The sequence below is a fragment of the Leptodactylus fuscus genome, chromosome 1 (genome assembly GCF_031893055.1).
Source record: "Leptodactylus fuscus isolate aLepFus1 chromosome 1, aLepFus1.hap2, whole genome shotgun sequence".
In the NCBI taxonomy this organism is placed as follows: Eukaryota; Metazoa; Chordata; class Amphibia; order Anura; family Leptodactylidae; genus Leptodactylus; species Leptodactylus fuscus.
In genome coordinates, this window is record NC_134265.1 from 279,991,304 (window position 1) to 280,011,092 (window position 19,789).

General features: G+C 39.4%; 1 protein-coding gene across 1 annotated transcript in view; it reads right to left on the reverse strand.

The window, feature by feature from the left end:
* Positions 1-4,132: 4,132 nt before the first annotated feature.
* OTUD4 (OTU deubiquitinase 4) overlaps positions 4,133-19,789 on the reverse strand; it is a 39,704-nt gene continuing 24,047 nt past the window's right edge. The window contains exons 7-20 of the mRNA XM_075287677.1: positions 18,007-18,154; positions 16,366-16,423; positions 15,740-15,851; positions 15,098-15,162; positions 13,698-13,798; positions 13,311-13,426; positions 13,013-13,181; positions 12,190-12,352; positions 11,407-11,524; positions 10,179-10,228; positions 9,406-9,535; positions 8,716-8,970; positions 8,240-8,280; positions 4,133-6,662 (exon numbers count right to left, since the gene is read on the reverse strand). Of these exons, the coding sequence (XP_075143778.1) occupies positions 5,559-6,662; positions 8,240-8,280; positions 8,716-8,970; positions 9,406-9,535; positions 10,179-10,228; positions 11,407-11,524; positions 12,190-12,352; positions 13,013-13,181; positions 13,311-13,426; positions 13,698-13,798; positions 15,098-15,162; positions 15,740-15,851; positions 16,366-16,423; positions 18,007-18,154 (2,630 nt within the window). The 3' untranslated portion in view covers positions 4,133-5,558. The remainder of the gene's footprint in view (positions 6,663-8,239; positions 8,281-8,715; positions 8,971-9,405; positions 9,536-10,178; positions 10,229-11,406; positions 11,525-12,189; positions 12,353-13,012; positions 13,182-13,310; positions 13,427-13,697; positions 13,799-15,097; positions 15,163-15,739; positions 15,852-16,365; positions 16,424-18,006; positions 18,155-19,789) is intronic.

Below are 19,789 nucleotides of genomic sequence, written 5' to 3' on the forward strand. Positions count from 1 at the left end.
GAGACAGTCCTCTCTGTGGGTCAGTACCTAATGGGATTGAGGAACTCCAATTACCAGTAAGTGTAATTATCATAAGAGTCTCCCTCTTCTAGATCTTTCCTTTAAATCATCAATCTCCTGTTTTCTTAATTTGGTCAGTTGAGAAGCTTTATCCTTATTGAAAAGAAAGTAATCAGAGACCAGACTTCCTTATGTTGTCTAGCATTTCTGAGAGAAGACGTGATGAGCCGAAGTGTGGCAGGTTATCCTCTTCCAAAGCCAAAAATGGGTTACAGCCTCTAGTCCTGGTATTAGGATTCAGTTTCAGAATACTGGAATTGTTTAATCCTATGGCTCCAATGGATATACACTTAGACACAAGCAATACAAAATGTATTCCAGTCCGCATTCCTGAGATGTTCTTTAAAATTTAACTTTTAATCTTCCATATAAAAAAAGTTCGGGCAATATTGGAATGGAGTTACATTGTACTGATATAAGGGAGATTTCATTGGCTGATTTGTACCACGTGACTAGAGTAGCCTATGAATGGAGGTGGCTGATCATTGGATCTTTCACATCACGTGATCGTCCATTCAGAAAAAAAGAGGAAGTAATAGGACATTACGAATGTTTATGGTGATTAGGAAAGTACAGGAGGAAAGGACGTCCTACAGGAAGGGAGTTTCACAAAGGTAATGGATATTAATTAAATTATATATGTTTATAAGTGGGATTATGTATGGTTTCTATCAAGGATTGTTTATCATGAGCTCTTTCACTATTATGCCTTGTGCGGCTTGTGCTTTAGTGAAGGGAAGTAGGTGTTTAATCTATTGATGCGGTTCAGGTGGTAATTTAGACTCTATAAGGTATTTAAAACCAAAAATGTCAGTTGAGTATGAGGCTATGACTAAGGGGTAAAGCATACCCAGAAACGCGTCAGCCAGACCTTTATTATGGGGTTTTAACGACACTTTTGTGTTTTCACTGTCACGTCCGTTTTGTGTTTTTGTATTGTATTTTCCCATTTTTTTTATATGAAAGATTAAAAGTTAAATTTTAAAGAACATCTCAGGAGTGCGGACTGGAATACATTTTGTATTGCTTGTGTTACCGTTCACCCTTGGAGTCCGGGTTTTTCCAGCCGTGCACCCTGAAGAATGGACCATAAAATGGGCATTTGGTGAGCGACTACTTTTTTATTATTGACTTTATACACTTAGACACCTCCAGGAAGTTATGTTGGTAGTTTTTTTGTCTGCCTAAATAGAAGGTACACTGTACTTTGGTGATATTTACCTCTTCTGCTGTTCACTCATCAGCTTCTTTACGGGGTGTCAGTCCAGCTGTAGGTGGGGATTGTAAACTATATATCAGTATCAGGACTATAGCCTACTGCTTGTGTGCCTGGCAGCCAGACTTCTTGCAAGTTAGGAAGCATTCACACTACCATCGGTGTCCGACAGGTAGTGTTCGCTGTTAATGTCCATTCAAAATCTTATGCGGACATTAGCATTGGACACTGTGTCCGTGACATTTTTCATTGATTTAAATGGAGATCGGGTGCGTTCGTTTACAGTCCGTGTCTGTCCTTAACTGTCCGTTCCAAACATGTCTGACTTTTCAAGCGGACAGCAAAACCTACATGTAGGGTAATGAAGATGTTTTGCTCTAGCTGTTGCTTCTTTCTGCCTTTTTGGTTATGTAATTTTTGGTTTGTATTTTTAGATATCAAGCCGGAACTAAGGGTAGAAGCAGTGACAAACGAAAACATAGGCTTTGGAGTTAGTGTCAGCAGACATTACCTGAAGATGTACTTTCAGATATATGCAATGCTTGTCTTCAAACTGCTGAAAGTTCTGAGTCACTTCAGGCCCTCCTCCTCACTCATGGAAGAAAAGAGCAAACACTAAGCATAGACTAAGTGTCATTTGTCTCTAGCCACTTCCAGACAATTTTTCTTCCACCATTTCTGTCGATTGTGAACCACTATAAGAAGATGAGGTCGCTGTGATCTTGTCTGAAAGCCTTTGTTTTGCCCTCCTCTGAAAAGAAAAATCTGTGAAAGGTGAACGTCTTTCTCCATGCCTCTACTACTTCAGTGGAAGGAAGTCTAGCTTACAACTCAGAGGCGGCCATTTCTGAGGATAACTTGTTTACGAAAGACAACTGGTGAACAAAGTTATAAAAGCATATAATGCCTCATCTTTTGACAAACACAGTCTGTTCTATTCTCCCAAAAAGAAAGCGTGTGTACATCCACGGCAATCTGTGCAAAATATTTCCAAAAAAAAAGTGGAAGAATAATTTTAAAAACTTTGAGCGAGGTGGCAGATTTTGCACGGTTTACAAGCTTGATCTGTCTGTATCAAGTCTAGAAAGCCCCATCCAGAGTAGACCAAGTTCTTACAATGCTGTCTAAGAAAGCCTTTTCCAGTGGTGGACTTAACCTTGTTAAAAGATCCAAATTTGATACTATCCTTAAGAAAGCTAATTTGAGTCTTGCATTTGTCTAAAAATCTGCCATGTCAACAGTCTGTGTCTGGGCCTTTACACATGTGGATCATTCAGCTAGGAAGAGATATTGAAGCAAGAGAAGACATACTAGATCAGTTGGGTTATGTAAAATTGGCCACAGACTTTGGGATTTTCTGGTGAATGTCTTAAGATGAGCATTGGACTTTGCGAATGGCTACTTTCATATTCTTGATACCCCCACCTGTTTCTTTACTACTTATATCCCTTCTGTGCCGCAGTTGGACAAAAATGAAAATTTGAGTTACCTGACATTTTGCTTTCCTTGAGTTTCAAAGAAGCACATATTTACCCTACCAGTAAGATATCTTTTGTCACAGAAATTTGACTATTTCACAAGTGCAGAGGGAAGGGTAATAGCTTGTAGAAGCTAATTATTATTGTTATATTTAGGTGGACTGGTCCTAGAATGGAGAAGAAAGCAAAGAATTAACCACTTCTGTGCTGCTTTTGGACATTAGGAAAGCAAAATACCAGGTAACCCCAATTATCTATAATATATTTATATTTAAGTCTCGGTGACTGGTTAGTGGTGTCTCATCTACAGACTACGCTCTTCAGATTAGAGCAGCTTTGGTTTATAGTGGACCTAGAGAAGACCTGCCTTTCCTGTCACAGTTTATGGGATGGAGTTTCAACAGGTCCCAGATGTTGTTCAGGTTTTCCCACAGCTTCATAGTAACAGTTTGATCTCAGAATCAGTTTGCAGTTTGGTATGGCGGTTTTGGAGACTCATACTTTTACTCTAATTGCAGTCCCTTACACAAACGTCCATATCAGCAAACTGCAACAGGACATCCTTAACCAGTGATCTTACTCAAAGACAGTGGCCATTGACTATCCTCTATCACTGGTCTATTCAAGCTCTGGCCTGGTTCCAAGAATCCACTTTGGCCTCTACCCCAAGTTTCTACAGTCCTTATGCCCAATGCATCAAATTGGAACTGGGGTGCTGTGCAAGATTTTATTCTTCTCAGGAAGTAAGGATCCAGTCAACCTCAAGGCAGTCCATCTTGCTCTGCTGCACTTCCAGTATCTTCTACATTGGAAAAGTGTCCTGGTACAATCCGACATTGCTGTAGTCTACAGCCTGAAGCTGTGAGGCACAATAATCCCTACTTCCCTCTCAGGAGTAGACTTCATGATGTTACCATGACAGCTAAACTTTGGTAATCCTGTTCTATTTGCACAGATTATGCTTCATTGGAGGTTTCTGTGCCTGAGCGATTGGCACTGGGCCTTTTAGCAGATGTTAAGTACTCGTCTCTCTATAGGAAGCCAACCCTAAAAAGATGGCAAGTGGAGAAGGGTGCCTAAAAGCCTAAATGGGCAACCAAGAATTTCCAGCTGCTCTGTAGCCATTGACAACATATTTAGCTTGGGCCTTCACAGTCAGTTTTATTTGACTCTATGTAACCCCACCCTTAACATCAAATATGAAGCTACATAACTTCAATACCAACACCTATGCTGTTTTTAGATTTTGATTTAGTCTGATAAAGTGATAACTTATTTATGCATATCCAAAGTAGGTTTCATTGTAACAATTCTAATTTTATTTGTTAGTAAATAGCTTTCACTAAATATCATCAAGACAATTGAATAGACAGAAAAAGATCTTCAGATAATATAAATACATTACAAATAACATTATCCAAACCAACGAGTCAGTAGCACTTATTCAATCCTTTAATCTGGATTTATGTAGTAAATAAAACCAACAAACTTAACATGTAAACATGACAGCAAAAGCTGTTTCTATAGCACACCACACAAAATATATAAAGGACAAGAACATAGGCTTCTGAGAAACCGCTCCCAGAAGAGATATCAAGTACATATTATCTGCAAGAAAACATTCAAGTTCACCACAAGCTTTAAAAATAACAAAAAAAAAAAAAAAAAAATCCCAGAAAAAAAACCTCTAAATAAGAAGAGTAATAAATGAGGACATTAAATATTTCAGCATAACAAGAACGTTTCATGTGTTAAACTCACTGAATACTTACTAAAATAAATCAAGGACACAAAGCGAAAAGAACATTGTAGTTTCTTAAACAGATTTAAAATAAAATACTCAATGTGCTTACACGTCTCTTCGATACGTCAGTGCAAAATAGAGCATAAATGTTTGCTTTCATAAATTCTCTGAACAAAAGCCCTCAACTGTTTATCCTGCAGCCTTAGGTTATTGCTAGCAGCTATATAGTCCAATGTTTACGCTACCATTCTACTGAATTATTGTCTATAATACACACGTCTCTATCACAAACGTCACACATGCCACCCTAGCAACTAACCAAGCTCACTGCTAAGTAATGGTTAGTAGAAGTTACCATAGGACGGAGGGGCTGTGAGAAAAATACCTAACATTCCCGGGATGGCTTGGGAGTTACACAACAATACTGATTACATTTGTAATTGCCGCAAGGACATGCAACACTTTCCGCTCCCTCAAAACAGTGAAGTGGTTCAAAAGTTTGCTATTTACGACACATCAACATAAGTAACAACATTCAAGTTCCTCCTCGGTGTAGGAGTTAAGATGAAAGGCCTTTGGAATGGAAGCACAATCAGAAGCAACAGCCAACAGAAACTGAAGGGTAGTCTTAAAGAACAATAAGGCATTTAAACATACAGCCAACTCCATATATAGCGTGACAAACTAATGTATCACTGCAAGACTAAGTGCCGAGAAACTGGAGATCAGGCTGTACAATCTGTCCTCTTCTTACTACATGTAATGGTTTGGTGGTAAATGTCTAAATAGGAATACCACACAGCCACTTTTTTAAGCTATTTCCACTATCAGTCTATTTCACAAAAAACAATAGGAAGAAACCCAAGTGGTAGAAACTGAGCTGAGAAAAAAACAAAAATACAAAGTCAAGGGTTCCTTTGCCCCCAACCTTCCCACTTAATTTCTGATCCTGTACTTTAAAGAATATATGATTCTTGTTTTCTTATCTAGAGTACACATTGTCCAAATAAATATGAAGAAAACGATACAAACATTCTTAAGCGAGATCAATTATAAACTTCTATTCATGTTGTGGTTTATAAGAATCTGCAAATTGCCGTCTTCTATTTGGCCGGCCTCTAAAATTCCTGTAAGAGCCATCTTCTCTGCCTCTTTGTCCCCTCCAGCCCTCATCAGTTCTATTATACTGGTAGCCTCCTCTGTTGGTTGGATAATACCTACTATCATTTCGAGGCCTCCTGCTACCATAGGACTGATTGTAAAAGTTTTTTGATCTCCCGCTACTCAGCATGTTTGAGACCTCCTTCTCATCTTCTGAGCTCTCTTCCCTTGATCTTAGTGGCCTTTCCTCAGGTGGCATAACTACTGGTACTGAAGCGACTTCCTTCTGGGTGGATTTTTTGCTCTCGGGTATTTCAGTTAAAGCCACTACAGCCATTTGATCAGCAGTCTGTTTAGCAGGAACCTTTTGCTTCTCCTTTCTGGCCATATCTGAGGCTGGTTCCTCTTTGAGCACTGTGGTATTCAACCCAGACTCTCTGACCACAACAGCAGCAGGTAACTGAGGCCCAACTGGTTCACTTACAAAATGAGGCGGATTTATTGCTGCTTGAACTGCATTATTTTCTAAGACAGTCCCTGCTGAAATGTTTTCAGACAAACTTGCATCCTGAGGGTTGATAAAGACATTATGCCGTACCATTGGGTTTTCAATGAATCCTTGATATGGATAACCATACCAAACAGGTGGAAAAAATGGAGAAGCTATTGGAAGTGGTCCCATATAGGAACCCTGTCCAAAAGGGGGTTGGGGGAGCACTGTTTTGTTTGACAGCAGGTCTTCAAATTCACTACCCTGTGCCTGGAACTGCTGCTTTTCTTCTGTTGAATTAGGTTGTGGAGACATTTCCTCACCAATTATTGGGACTTGGACAGGTAAGGTTTGATCCACTGAAGGGGGCTGTTCACTCTGGTTTTCATTCTTCTGCACATTCTGATGAGCAAAGACTGAAGGATCTACTTCACTTTGGTTTACAGCAGCTTCCTGTACCCAATGACTCTGTGGGTAAACATGAACATTTGGATACATCCTGCAAATATTTAAATAGGCTTGATGGAGAGGGTGCAGGTATAAGTGTGGGGGCCACATTGGACATGTGTAAGCCTGTGGGGGGGGGGAAAAAAAATACAATTATGGATCATATATTGATTTGACAGGTAAACAACTTAATCTCATTGCGGTTACTCTTTTCTGTCTGAACATTCATGAGATCCTTCTCTTCAGGTCACATCATCTCATGGTGAACTAATGAAAATAAGATGTCGTTCTGTGCTCTCAAAGTGGGAGGTCACTGTCTCAGGTAAAGGACCTACCTAACTAACTCAAACTGGATGGACTGCATCACTCATGTCCTCTATGGAAGGGGGGGGGGGGGCACTGCTATATTTAGTTACTGGTGATTATAGGTCAGTTCCTGTCACACAGTTATCTTGAAGATGACAGAAGTGTAGGTTCTGGGGATAATATCACTCCCTAAAGAGAGATTACCTTCTCAGGCGTATGGAGTTTTACAAAAGCCTTTTTCGCTCCACTGCGGGATTATGGGAAAATATGCAAATCTGGTTTCCAAGATGTAAATGGAAAAACAGTGCCTCTGCTTGCTGCCCTTTAGGGGTAGCCCCCTTAAACATCATGCCCGACTTTTTCAACAAGCCTTTAATGCTATGATGCAGCGATTAGCCAAATCAGTATCCCAGCTGTGGATATATGATACTGTCTCAGAGCAGGCAGAGATCGTAAGGACTCTTGTTGCTCATGTGATGATATACTGAGGCATCATGGAACTGACAGAGCAAAGAAAATGGCAGTTACAACTTAAAGAGGACCTGTCATATCCTTGGGCACATGCGGTGTGTAAAACACTGCTAGAAAGTCATCGGCTTTCCCGTTCTGTGCCCCCGCTGAAGAGCCATCAGTGCCATTACCGTAGCTCTTCAGTATCAGAAGGGCGTTTCTGACAGTCTGTCAGGAATGTCCCTCCTCACAGTAGCGTCTATTGCGCTGTACTGTGAGAGGGGGCGTTCCTTACAGCCCAGCGATGACGCTGAGCGGTGAGGAATGCCCCCTTCCTCCTGACAGTACTTGTCCGATTATTATGCAAATGATGCTCCAGTGATGACTGTCTTCTTCTGCCGATGCTTCTGCGTCATCAGTCTGCAAGTCTGGGTTCAGGATCCAAATCCCGCGCACACTCATTCGGCACTGAAATTGCGCCTTGGGCAGAGTCGACTGTGCATGTGCATTTGGCCATTTTCCTGTGGCCTCTTACACGAGCGTCCGTTCAGCCACAGGAAAATGATTGAACGCACATGCGCAGTCTGCTCTGCCCAAGGCAGAACCAAATGAGCATACGTGGGATTTGGATCCTGAACGCAGACTCACCGGCTGATAATGCAGCAGAGAGACGTTGGCAGAAGACAGAGGCATCACTGGAGCGTCTTTGGTGAACACAGGGGGCATCCCCTGTGCTTTCTGAAGGCTCATTTGCCTAAGGAATAAAAAAATAAAAATAAAAAATTCTCAGGAACGGCGGCACGGATCAGATAAAGAAAGGTAGGAGAAGAATAGCCTTTCTAAAGGCTATTCTAATGATAGAATCCCTTTAAGGGCTGTTGGTTTTATGGGAAAACCCCTTTCAGCATTTGTGACGTCAAAGTCTCAGAGCCTGACAGAACACTGACCTTTATGCCAAGGTTGTAAAAGAAATGAAGGATGCTTTTATCTGAAAAAGGAAAAGAAAAATCTTTAATACTTCAAAACATTTCCTCCATACATATAAAGAATATACTATAGGTATTTATTAAGACTGGTGTTTCCTGCCACAGTTTCAATAAAGGCCCCGATAGGCATAAGGCGCACCTAAATTATCAAGAGGCTCTGGTCTCCTAATAGATCAGACACAAGCTTGTGCCCCAGAATGGAATCTATGCCAGTCAGGAACTGTATAGCTTTCCTGCACAACTAAAGCCAGTTTTTAATGCCACTTTAGCAAAAAGTGCTGAGCAAGGCAGAGAATAGGGGATATAGAACAATTTTGGAAAGGGCCGGGCACCAAACTAACATCCAGCTAAGCAAGAGAACCAGAGTATATGGGTTGATAAATTCCCCTTTAGTTTAAAACAACTGAAAAGCAGAAATGGCCTTCAGCCTGACTTACCAGTAGGTAGGTCATCTCCATTCTTACAGAGAGAGTAGGGAGGAGGGGCAGTAGCTCTCTCTCCTGTTTCATTTACAGGAAATCCAGGATAGAGAGGGTCCTGATAAGCACTCAGTGTCTGTGGCATAGGCAGTAAAGGCTGGTTAACTGCTGGAATTGAAACTGGAAGTGGTGAGAACTGGGCTGATGTCACCTGAGGTTGTAATATAGAGTCAGATCCAGCTCTAGGTAAAGTAGGCATCTCCGCTGAAATCCCTGAAAAGACATAATGCAGATTGCTTCAGCCGCTACAGAACTATAGATTTCCAAATACATGCAATCCTAAATCCATTCAAAAAATCTCACATCAAATTATTTGGAAAACAATCATGGCAGCTATATTACTTTCTATGTAACAACACAGCAGAACTAGTTTCTCATGTACACAGACTACAGAAGATCTGCCATATGTAATACATGAGGTGTAATGTTAGCACATCCACAGGTACCATCCATTCATGCTATATAAGAATGTATGACAAGAGACCTCTAGGCTCAGGTATACAATCCTCAACAGATCAAGCAGATAATGTTTACTGCATTTTTGTGGATTCCTATAATCCTCATTCTCATTACTTCATGGATTGTCACTTTTATAGCTAGGTTGCTGTATGGTAAGTGCAAGAGGATAGTCAGAGAGAACAGACTAACCTGACCAAGACGAGACCACTGCGGGTTCAGAAGGCACTGTGGTGGGTGTCTGTTGCTCAGCAGGGGTTGGAAGAACGGTGACATCATGTAAAACAACAGATTCAGAGGTAGCAAGTGGCTTTGTTCTGTCCTGTAAACAGAAAAAAAAAAAATAAATTAAACATGAATAATACCATATTCTTCTTCACACACATGAACCACTCTCTTATTCTCTGTATTCTATCACATGCTTACATTTAGGCTCCAGATTCCAAGACACAAGTTTTTGCCATTCTAAATTATGGGTTGGAGTGTCACTGATACGTAAGTTGTAAGAGTCTAAACACCTTGTTAAATGTAGCTCACAGTATTTTAGACAGCATTTGGCACAAATTATGCCAGAATTCTGGTGCATTTTGCAAATTGGTTCTTATATTTATTTTTGTTTTATATTGATGAAATGTTATGTTTCAAGACATTTGTATCAAATGCAGTATCTATATCTTATATTTTGGCCAAATTTGTTTTTCCTTTTTTGGGGGGCAAAAATGAAGCTTTAACATGCTAGCAACACAGGACTGGTCTTTTCATTTTTAAAGCAGGCACAAAAGCAGACAAAATGTAGTGGCAGGTAATAAATGGTGTCAATATGGACTTGTTACTGACCATGCGTTCACAATGTCCACACAAAAAAACAAACAAAAAAAAAACAAACAAAAAAAACCCCCACAAAGCACAAACACACAACAAAAACATCACAAAAACACCACATTTATAGTAAATTTAGTACTTACCTCGCTTAACTTCTCCTCAGTAGCTTTTGGAGGCTGCGCCAGTTTACAGGCTAAGAAAAAAAGCAGGACATATTTTATCAGTAACTGAGACCTGTAAACATCCTTAGATGATATCGGGCAATTTTAGAACCAATCCGAGCTTTACATCTGTCAACTTGTATTTCTTTATTTATGTTAATAATGCAGAGTGAATTTTGATGGAGGGATTGTGAGACTTAGCTGGCAATTACAAGTTTCCCAAGAAGGTCTCAAGGTATTTAGCCCATGGGCCACAATAAGATCAATATTATTTAGTGGGAAGTCTCATATTTAAAGTATAACTAAAAACTTTTACTTATTTTTGTCATAAATCCATAGTTCAGGTGAAAAAACAAAAAAAAAAACAAACAAACCACTTTGTAAAAGTCTATTGACTGTATCGACAGAAATGACTCATTTAATGCTGTAGATGGCCTAATATCTGTCCATCTCCTCCCCCTCCATAGAGCCTACTGTACACAGATCTGCTTTGGGCACACAGTAGCACTTTTCTGTAGTGAAGTATATGACAAAGTTTGTTCCTTTCACCTATTAATTTATGAAAAAAATATTTTTTTTATGTTTTCAATATTCTGAGTATATTTATGTTGAATTGGACTATCTGCTTATGGCTTTAAAGTGTAACTCATTTATTTAGCATTTATTACTAATTATTTTCTATAGTTTAGTATTTATAGTGCCTGTGATTCCATGCTGTACTTTTACGCCACACTGAGCAATTAACGCTCAGTTTGTGGCCACAGAGGTAAGTTTCTGCTCTTATTAAAGGCACCTATGTAGCACTATTGTTGGTTTCAGAAACAATTTGGACCTGACAGAAGGCTCTGTAGGAGCAGAATTGCCTGATCATCTTCTCTAATACACTTGAGTTCAGTAGACACAGGGAAATGCTGCAAAATCTTCAATTAGAAACCTTATGAGAAGGGTCTGCTCGCCATATTCCCTCCCATCTGTACTCGGAAAAATTGGCAGCTAAAGGGAAACACATAAGTGCCCACTGCTGCTGGTGAGATACTTAGCTATTCATACGTATTACATTTTATGTCTATCAAAATTGCTGAAATTTGTAGTTCCACAAGTGCTTTTTAGAGTATTCATACTTGTTGCACATTGAGCCTTTTTTTCAAAGAGTATATAACACCAACTGAGAAAAAAAAAAAATAACCCAAAAATGGAATAGTAAGCAGACCTTTGTTTTTCTGATCTTCTGCTTCAGGCTTCCTCCTAGAGCTTTTCTCAGACAGAGCTGGGATCTTTTTCAAGGGTAAAGAATCAGAACTCTGTGCTGAAGTATCAGCAGCTGGAGCCTTAAAGATAAATAGATCAGATAAAATAAGGGTAATAAAGTACTATAACCCCATTTTCATGGCATGTTCATTGCTTGTAAACGACAAAACGCTTAATCTTCCATAATGCCCCTGGAACATTCCCACACTCCTTAGTAGTATATAAATGTTAAAATTGGGAAATCTCATCCGTTATCACAAATCATGCACCTCTAACCTCATTAACTAAATACCAACCACGCCTTGACTTTGTACGTCCAGATGATGGCTAATAAACTCTGCAAAGATGTACCTGTACATCCTACAGAGTAAAGCAACTGTAAAATATCATGCAGCTGCAGGACCAGGGAGCTGACTGCTATTAACTGCCTGACATCCTTGAGAGAAGGCAGGAACGGGTTATTACTATGTCTGGTTTCCCTATCATTGAATGCATGTCAGTTTAGGAGGTTGCTGTGCTTCTCCCTGGCCCAGCAGTCATGTGATCCACCGGATGTCAGGAACCGTGAGACATGCTGGGTGAAGTGCTTAATAACCTTCAGCTTTGTAGGTCTTGAACCTACAAAGCAACAAATTACGGGTATTCTTTGTTTACCATAGAATTTAAAAGTTAAGACTACTTTTGGTCAATTACAGAGCTTCGTATATCGTCATTTATTAAGAGGAATGATATAAGAAATACATACACTTGCAGACAGGGCTGGAAATGCTTCGGCGTCTCGGTTCTGCATTTCATACAAAGACTTGGATTCCTCAATCACTTTTTTCTCCATGCGTTCTTCAGGAGTTAGGCCAAAGTGAATATTCTCTCGTTTAAAATAACTGGATTCCTCACTTTGCTCAAGTTTCCTGAAATAAGAGTGCAAAAGAATATATTCAGACATCTTACCAGCATGCCAGTTGCAATAAAAGCAACAACACTCTCTTAAAAGGAGTTGTCCAGTTTCAGCAAATAAATGTTGCTATTTGTTTGCCTAATGAAAAAGTTACGCGGGTTTCCAATATACTTTCTGTATCAATTTCTTGCCGTTTTCTAGGTCTCTGCTTGCCGTCATTCATTCTGCTTACTTCCAGTGGATAAAAATCAGTCCATATCATGTGATGTACAGTCCATTGTCATGTGATGAGCATACAGCTCGTTACCAGGCAGACGTCTGATTACTGTGCTGTGACTATAATTAGCTGTGCGCCTGTGTGTCCATCACATGATGAATTTGCCCCACCGGTGACAGCCACAGATCTAATGAAGTGGAAAGAGTCCACCATGAGATTGATAGTGCTTAACATAAAGAACCAGAGGCAAAAAATCTCCCATTCTACGTGGATAGGGATTCTACCACACCTTCTATGGAGCATTAGGTACAGAGGCAAGCATGATTGTATTCAGACCATCAGAAATTATACAGCCTTACAAATACATCAGAAATGTCTTTAGCTTGAATAGTTCCTTAATATTTTATTTCAGTTATATTCATAACCAGAATATTTCAATCTTTTCCAGCAGTTTACCTTCCAGGCACTTTTGGTGGAGTCCTGCTCCTTCCCTTGTTCTCATTTAGGGTAGCTTGATCTGAAGACATTCCCTGCTGCTTATTTGTGGAAATTTGTTGCAGACGAGAGGGTAAAGGCTGCGCTTTTACAGCTTTACTATAATTCTTTTGTCCTCTGTAATCCTTCTCTAATGTTTTTTTTTTTTTTTTTTTTGGGGGGGGGATAAAAAAACAAAACAACATTGTTAGCTCAACCAAGGTGCACATAAGACTAAAAAAAAAAAAATAATAAAAAAAATATGTGCATGTATACTTACCTATATAACTACCTGTGGCACTTGTCTTCTTTACCCTTTTTCCTGCAACAGTGTTCCAACCGTCTGCACTAGAGTTTAGGGAAAACGGCTTAAGGTTCTTCAATTGGACAACATGTCTGCAGAAACAGAAGTGTCAGTAAACATCTGATTGTACAGAAGCTGAAAAACACGTTCAGGATACTAGACTTGTATAACCATGCTAACCTACAGAACACCAGAAACCATCAACTTTAGCTACTTTTTCACCTGAGGCTACTTCTGTCCAAATATTGTTGCGTTTATGCCACATCCCATACAGGTACAACCAGAATGTTTACATAGGCCAAAACCAAACTACCCATTTAATAACAGCACAGTTAAATACAGTAACCAATGAAAAATACATACTTTTGAGCCAGTTCCTCCACAAAGACAACAGCCGGTCCATTATCTGCACCAACTTCCTGGATGTGTGCATTATAAAATACTCCACCCGGCTCCAAACGGACCTACAGTCAGTAAATACAGTGCACTTAGAGCATGGAGTAGGAAACGGGTTACTAAAACCATCTTACAAAACAGTCATTATACAATGATATAATAAGCATAAGTACAGGAGAGGTTCCTGATCCTGCAGTTCAACTAATAGAATACTGCTGTCAGTAGCTGAAAAAATTAAACAGCATCATCTTAGTACAATGTTCATAGGTGTAATCATTTGTAGGACTATTGGTTATGTATGTAGCATTGTAGAACTGTGAAGATATTAATTTGGTTTCGCACAAGATCTCTGCTAACATTCAGTCAATGAGAACTTTCACTGGTAATTTTTCAGAGCATAAAAACTTGCACTGTTCACAATTGCAGGCTTTGTCACAGTTCTATCAGTGCTGTGTCTTGTCTCCATGTATCTGGACAGATTTTCAGACAAAAGGAACTGAACAAAGAACTATAAATACATTTTTGAAAACTGAAAAACTTAGAGTGGCCATAAAATTCTAATAAAACATGCACAGGTTTTCATTTTACAATGAATAAGCCCAACTTTTTTTTTTTTTTAACCTAGAAACACTTTAAGGCCAAGGCCCCTGTTTTCTGTTGCAGTGTTTGGCTCAAAACACAGCAAAGAGAAGTGGCTGGAGAAGGAACTGAAAATATAAAGGATGCACTTCGACATTTAACTTCTTTTAAATCCCATTTCACAATACAGTTCATTGATCAGAGAATCAGAACAATGGACACTGAAACGAAGATGAAGTGCTTTGTGTCTGCATCTGTTGTGATCAATTGCAGTGTTATTAAAAAAATGACAAGGTCCCTTCCATTGGGCTTTAAATTTTATTTTATTTTTTTAAACCGACACATGGGGGGGGGGGGGGGCGCTAATTCTGCCATGATAATTCGTGGCAGAATCAGCGCTGATTTTTTTTTTTTTTTTAAAAAAAAGACTCCCATTGAGTTCAATGCGTTCCGCGCGGAAGATGTAACCCATTGAACTCAGTGAGAGTCTTTTTATCAGCGCCGATTCTGCCACGAGTTATCATGGCATAATCAGTGCCACTTTACTCCATGTGAATGCCCCCTTAGTCGTTTTCTTATTACTGCAGTCAATAACAACTGATGGATACAGTTGCTCTAATCCTCTAATGGATCAAAATAGCCTGCACAATAGTCTGAACATAAATTAAAATTAAGAAGAACTTGAGTATATATTTTTTTTTAATATTATTCATTTTCTTAGATTGTTCATTTAATAAAATAAGTTTTCTTATCAGAAAAACATATAGTAACTTGTAAAAATAACTTACCTGGCACTTGTCTCCAACAGAATACTGCATTCCTGCAGCAATGGAGAAGTCAAGCTTTTGCTGATCTGAAATGCAACATTAAGATAATAAGCGCTAAGATAAAGGCCATAGTTGTGATATTTGACCTACTCATAGTTCTTTAGTACCCAAGCAATACCAAAAACATAAAAGGAAAAAAAAAAATATATATATCAAGGAGCTACTAATCAACTTATACTATACTACAGATCATCATGACAAAGTAATAGAGATCAATCATGTTTACACCGTTTATGAGAGAGGCAGGACTGGACGCTTCAACTGAGAACTCAGATGGAAAAGTAACATCCACTGAATCCTAACATCCTACACTGAATCGAATACAGGTGGATTCATCACAATGTCTAATCTACTGTAAGTTTACACCTATTAGTTGGATTACTTTGGGCCCAAATTTTACACCTCAATTGTGACATGATTCCTGTGTACATGGTTGCACCTTACGCCATGCCACTTGTTCAGCTAGTCTTAAAGTCTAGTCTACCAACAGATTCGCCGATATCTGGCCAAAAATCAAGAGTATATAGCATAACAGATTCCCCTACCCCCCAGTGAAGTCTCCTGGTGCTACACTCTTGCCATAATTCCGTATACTATTTTTACCTCTTTGTGATTTCATCCAGACCTCATACTCCACATTTCTATAAACTCCAGGGTTAAGTGATCGAAGAGCAGACGTGGGGACAGAAGGTGGTGCTGACTTTCTTTGGGGAAACTGCAGAACAAAAAACAAAACATGAGAACCTGTAGAAGAACCTCCAAGGTTATGTAGCAATGCTCAGACTAGCAGAATAAGAAGCGAGTCTCTGCTCTGTTACATTGCCTTTACAATATCAATACAAAATGTGTGTTCTCCCCTTGTCTGCATGATTTTCTTGGTACTCGAATTTCCTCCGATATTCCAAATAATTGTAGTAGTTTTCCTTTACAAGGTATAATGTATTAACTGTAACTAACTGTAAATTATTAAAGATATTCAAGGTCAATATTAGATAATAAAAGATGAAAATTATCGGAACTGAACAGCAGATTTAATGGCAAACCAAACAGAACATAAGGGATCTCAAGTCCTGGTTCTTAGAAATTGCCAAGGCTGGATGGGCACATATGGATAATAAATAAGCACATTCGGCTTTGTGTATCATTCCAATTTCTAATTTTTTTGAACCTACTTGTGCGTCACTATATTGAAATGAACCAAGTCATCTGTGATTTAATCCAAAACATACCTTGCCATCTTTCTGAGATTTAAACCCATTCATATTCACAAAACTTGAATTATTGATTCTGCAAAAATTAGAAAAAACAGTGAACAGTGAATATGGAGATATATACAATCGTGAATACCTCCAACTACAAAACCAACTTAGATTTGCCCCATGCCATTAAAACAATTCTAAGCACCAACATTTTCTTTTATTCCTTATCAAATCAATAAGTAGGTATTATCATCAGAATTTACTATTTATTATTTAAAACATGAAGATAGTCATTGCAGCAGGTGAAGAGCACAGATAAGAAATCTCAGCTAGACTTTACATTAACAAATGTATGAAAAAGGCAGAGATAAGAAATCCTGGTGCGCTTAAACATGGTGGCTGCTCTGAAAGAGCGGACGCACTAGCTGCTGAGTTTCACACAGTAGGCACCCGACAGCTAGTGCGGCCACAGGCATTTAACTACTCAGATGCCGTGGTCAAATAGGACCATGGCATCTGAGTGGTTACTTTTGCTTTCTATTTGATTCTCTGTAATGGGACGGCCTCCCGCGATCATGCTGCTGTTGCTATGGCAGCCTGGAGCCTTCCGAAAGCTCTAAGCGAGGCCATAGTATTGTAACTACTGAAGCCTGCGTGCAGCAGGCTTCAATAGTTACATAGCGAATCTGCCATAGACTGCAACACAGTACAGTATTCTACTACAGTACAATAGTATTTCAGTCTATGGTACAGGTGATCTAAAGATCACATGTTCAAGCCCCCTAGGGGGGCAAAAATAAATAAAAAAAAAAGTCTTTAAAAATATTTTTTTAAAAAGAAAAGTTTAAATCATCCCCCCTTTCCCTAGATCACATATAATTATAAATAAATCACCAATACATGATGTATATATGAGAAAGTAATTAACTCACAATAAAAAAAAAAAATAAGTGGCTAAGTCATACAGGGTACAGCATAATAACCAAACACCACCAATCTGTCCTCCAAAATGTAAACACAGATCTTACCTTATGAGAACGTGCCCCGACGTGTAAGCCGATGGCTGGTAAGGTGCTGGAGGGGGTATACATCTCACCCAGACTGCTTAGATGGGTGAGATTGTAAAAGTCCAGAAAAGTTGTTTCTCAACAAACAGCTAGGCTTTGCTGAGCATTGTTTAAGCGCTTTGCACAAGGGCTGGATTTTTGGGTAATGGCAGGTAGGTAGTGGGACTTACCACTTCTATCCCCTTGTGGACCCTCGTGCAGCAACTCAGCTGTCTCGGGTTTTCCTTGTTAGCGAGGTATAAGAAGTTTGCTGGGAGAACAGACTTTGCCAGAGCTTGGCTGGAAAGCCACCTAGGAGGTTCCTGACTATTTGTACTGGTTTCTATTATAGGTGAGGCAACCATCTTTTGTTGAGTTAGAGCCCAGACGGGCATGTGTTTATTTTGTATTTTCTTTGCTGCTACACGTACCGCTGTCAGTTGGAGTGAATAAAACTCTAAATTTTGGACTGACATCTTGGAGTTTGTGTGTTTGCCAATCACCTAGCAACCCCAGATTCTGACATCTCATGGTAATGTACCTCTAAAAATTAATTGCTAGCTGAATAGGTTATACCGCTAGAGTGCAGCTTTGCCTGTAATTGTAGTTTACATTTATTGCTTACCCAGCAACTTCATTTTCCCCATCAGATCCTGAAGCACCACTGACGAAAACCTCTTCTTCAGTTTTATATTCAAAAGTATCTGCTTTTGACACATGTTTTGTAACACAATGCCCAAATACCTTTTCATAGAGCAACTCATAAAGGATAGCTAAAAAAAGGAAAGAAAAGTGAAATAAAATTTACTTGCACTTGTCAAAAAGGCTTTTTTTTTTTTTCTTTTTTTTTAAACCTGGTCAGTTGCAAACCCCTTCCCATCACAATAGAGGTCTATGTTTAAAACATCACCAGCAGAGTTATACATGTAAATTGTAGCTGTCAATTCAAGTGTCCTTCAATAAAAGCTGCTGTGTGAATATAAATAGGGTTGTGCTAGGAAGCTTCTAGTCAGCTCCACCGTCGGCCTCCACCTTGGCTGGACTTTATCATCTGTGCTTCCTAGTACATCTTCCCCACGCCCGTCTACATAGACACGAGTTATCTGAATCATGTGACCTACAGGGTCTTCAGACTGATACATCAGTGATTTTCACAGTGAAAGTCATTTTAGCATAGGAGGCCAAGCAGGCCAAGCTTAATAACAGAACAGGGCATTCCTTTAAGAGGAGATAATATTACTTCAAAACACATAAGCCAATAACACAAAATTCTAATTATACCTGAAGACACCCGACATGGCAGACTTTTTAAAAGTGGGCGAGTTTTGTGGGAGAGACCTGACCTCACACAGACTGATAAATTTGCTCACACATCAGTGATTTGCAGAAGTGACTTTGTGCCAAAACCAGGAGAGGTGTCTACAGAATAGTTGCAGACCTTTCCCTTATTTTTACCTCTGGTTTTGGCTCACAATCACTGATGAACCTTACTGACCATGTGAATAAGGCTTAAGCTGCACCTGAAATTAGCACAAAATAAAAGGAAAAATGTTTATTCTCGTACCATGTTAGCCAGTGGGTAGGAAAAAAAAAACAAAACTTGATAGTCTTCAGTAGTTGATACCTTTTTTAATGGCTAACTTTAGCCATTAAAGTTAAAGTCTCATTAAAGTGAGGCCTCAAAAACACATTCTTGAGGCAGGGTTACCATCCAAGAACAATTGATAACCAGATCACCAGAGCCACAAGAATACCAAGATTGGATTTATTAAAATACAATACCAAAAAGGAAAACAATCAGGTGCCCCTGGTTGTCACATACAAACCCACACCTGGAGACGCTGAGAAGAATCACACGCAAACTACATCCACTATTACAAAAAAGACAACCGTCTAACATCCATATTTCCAGATCCCCCTCTCCTGTGCTACAGACAGCCTCCAAACCTCAGGAATATGGTTGTTAGCAGCTCACTGTCACCTCCAACTAACACAGGAACATTTCCATGCGGACAGAAAAGGTGTAAAACCTGCCCTCACATACTGACTAGAGATGAGCAAACACTGTTTGGATCAGCCGTTCCGAACAGCACATGTACATTTTGACGGCGGCCGGTCGCTTAACCCCCTGCGTGCCGGCTACGTCCATTAATTTCTATGGGAGCGTGCTGTTCGGAACGGCTGTTCCAAACACTGTTCGCTCATCTCTAATACTGACGACTGACAGGATAGAGATACCAAACTCTAACAGGGAATATAAAATCTGTGGTACATTCACCTGCAGCACACCCAAAGTAGTGTATTTGATAATGTGTACCAAATGTTCCACTGAAAATCTGTATGTTGGAGAGACCAGACAACAGCTTAGAATGCGTATGAATTCACATCGCCATACAATTAAAAAACAA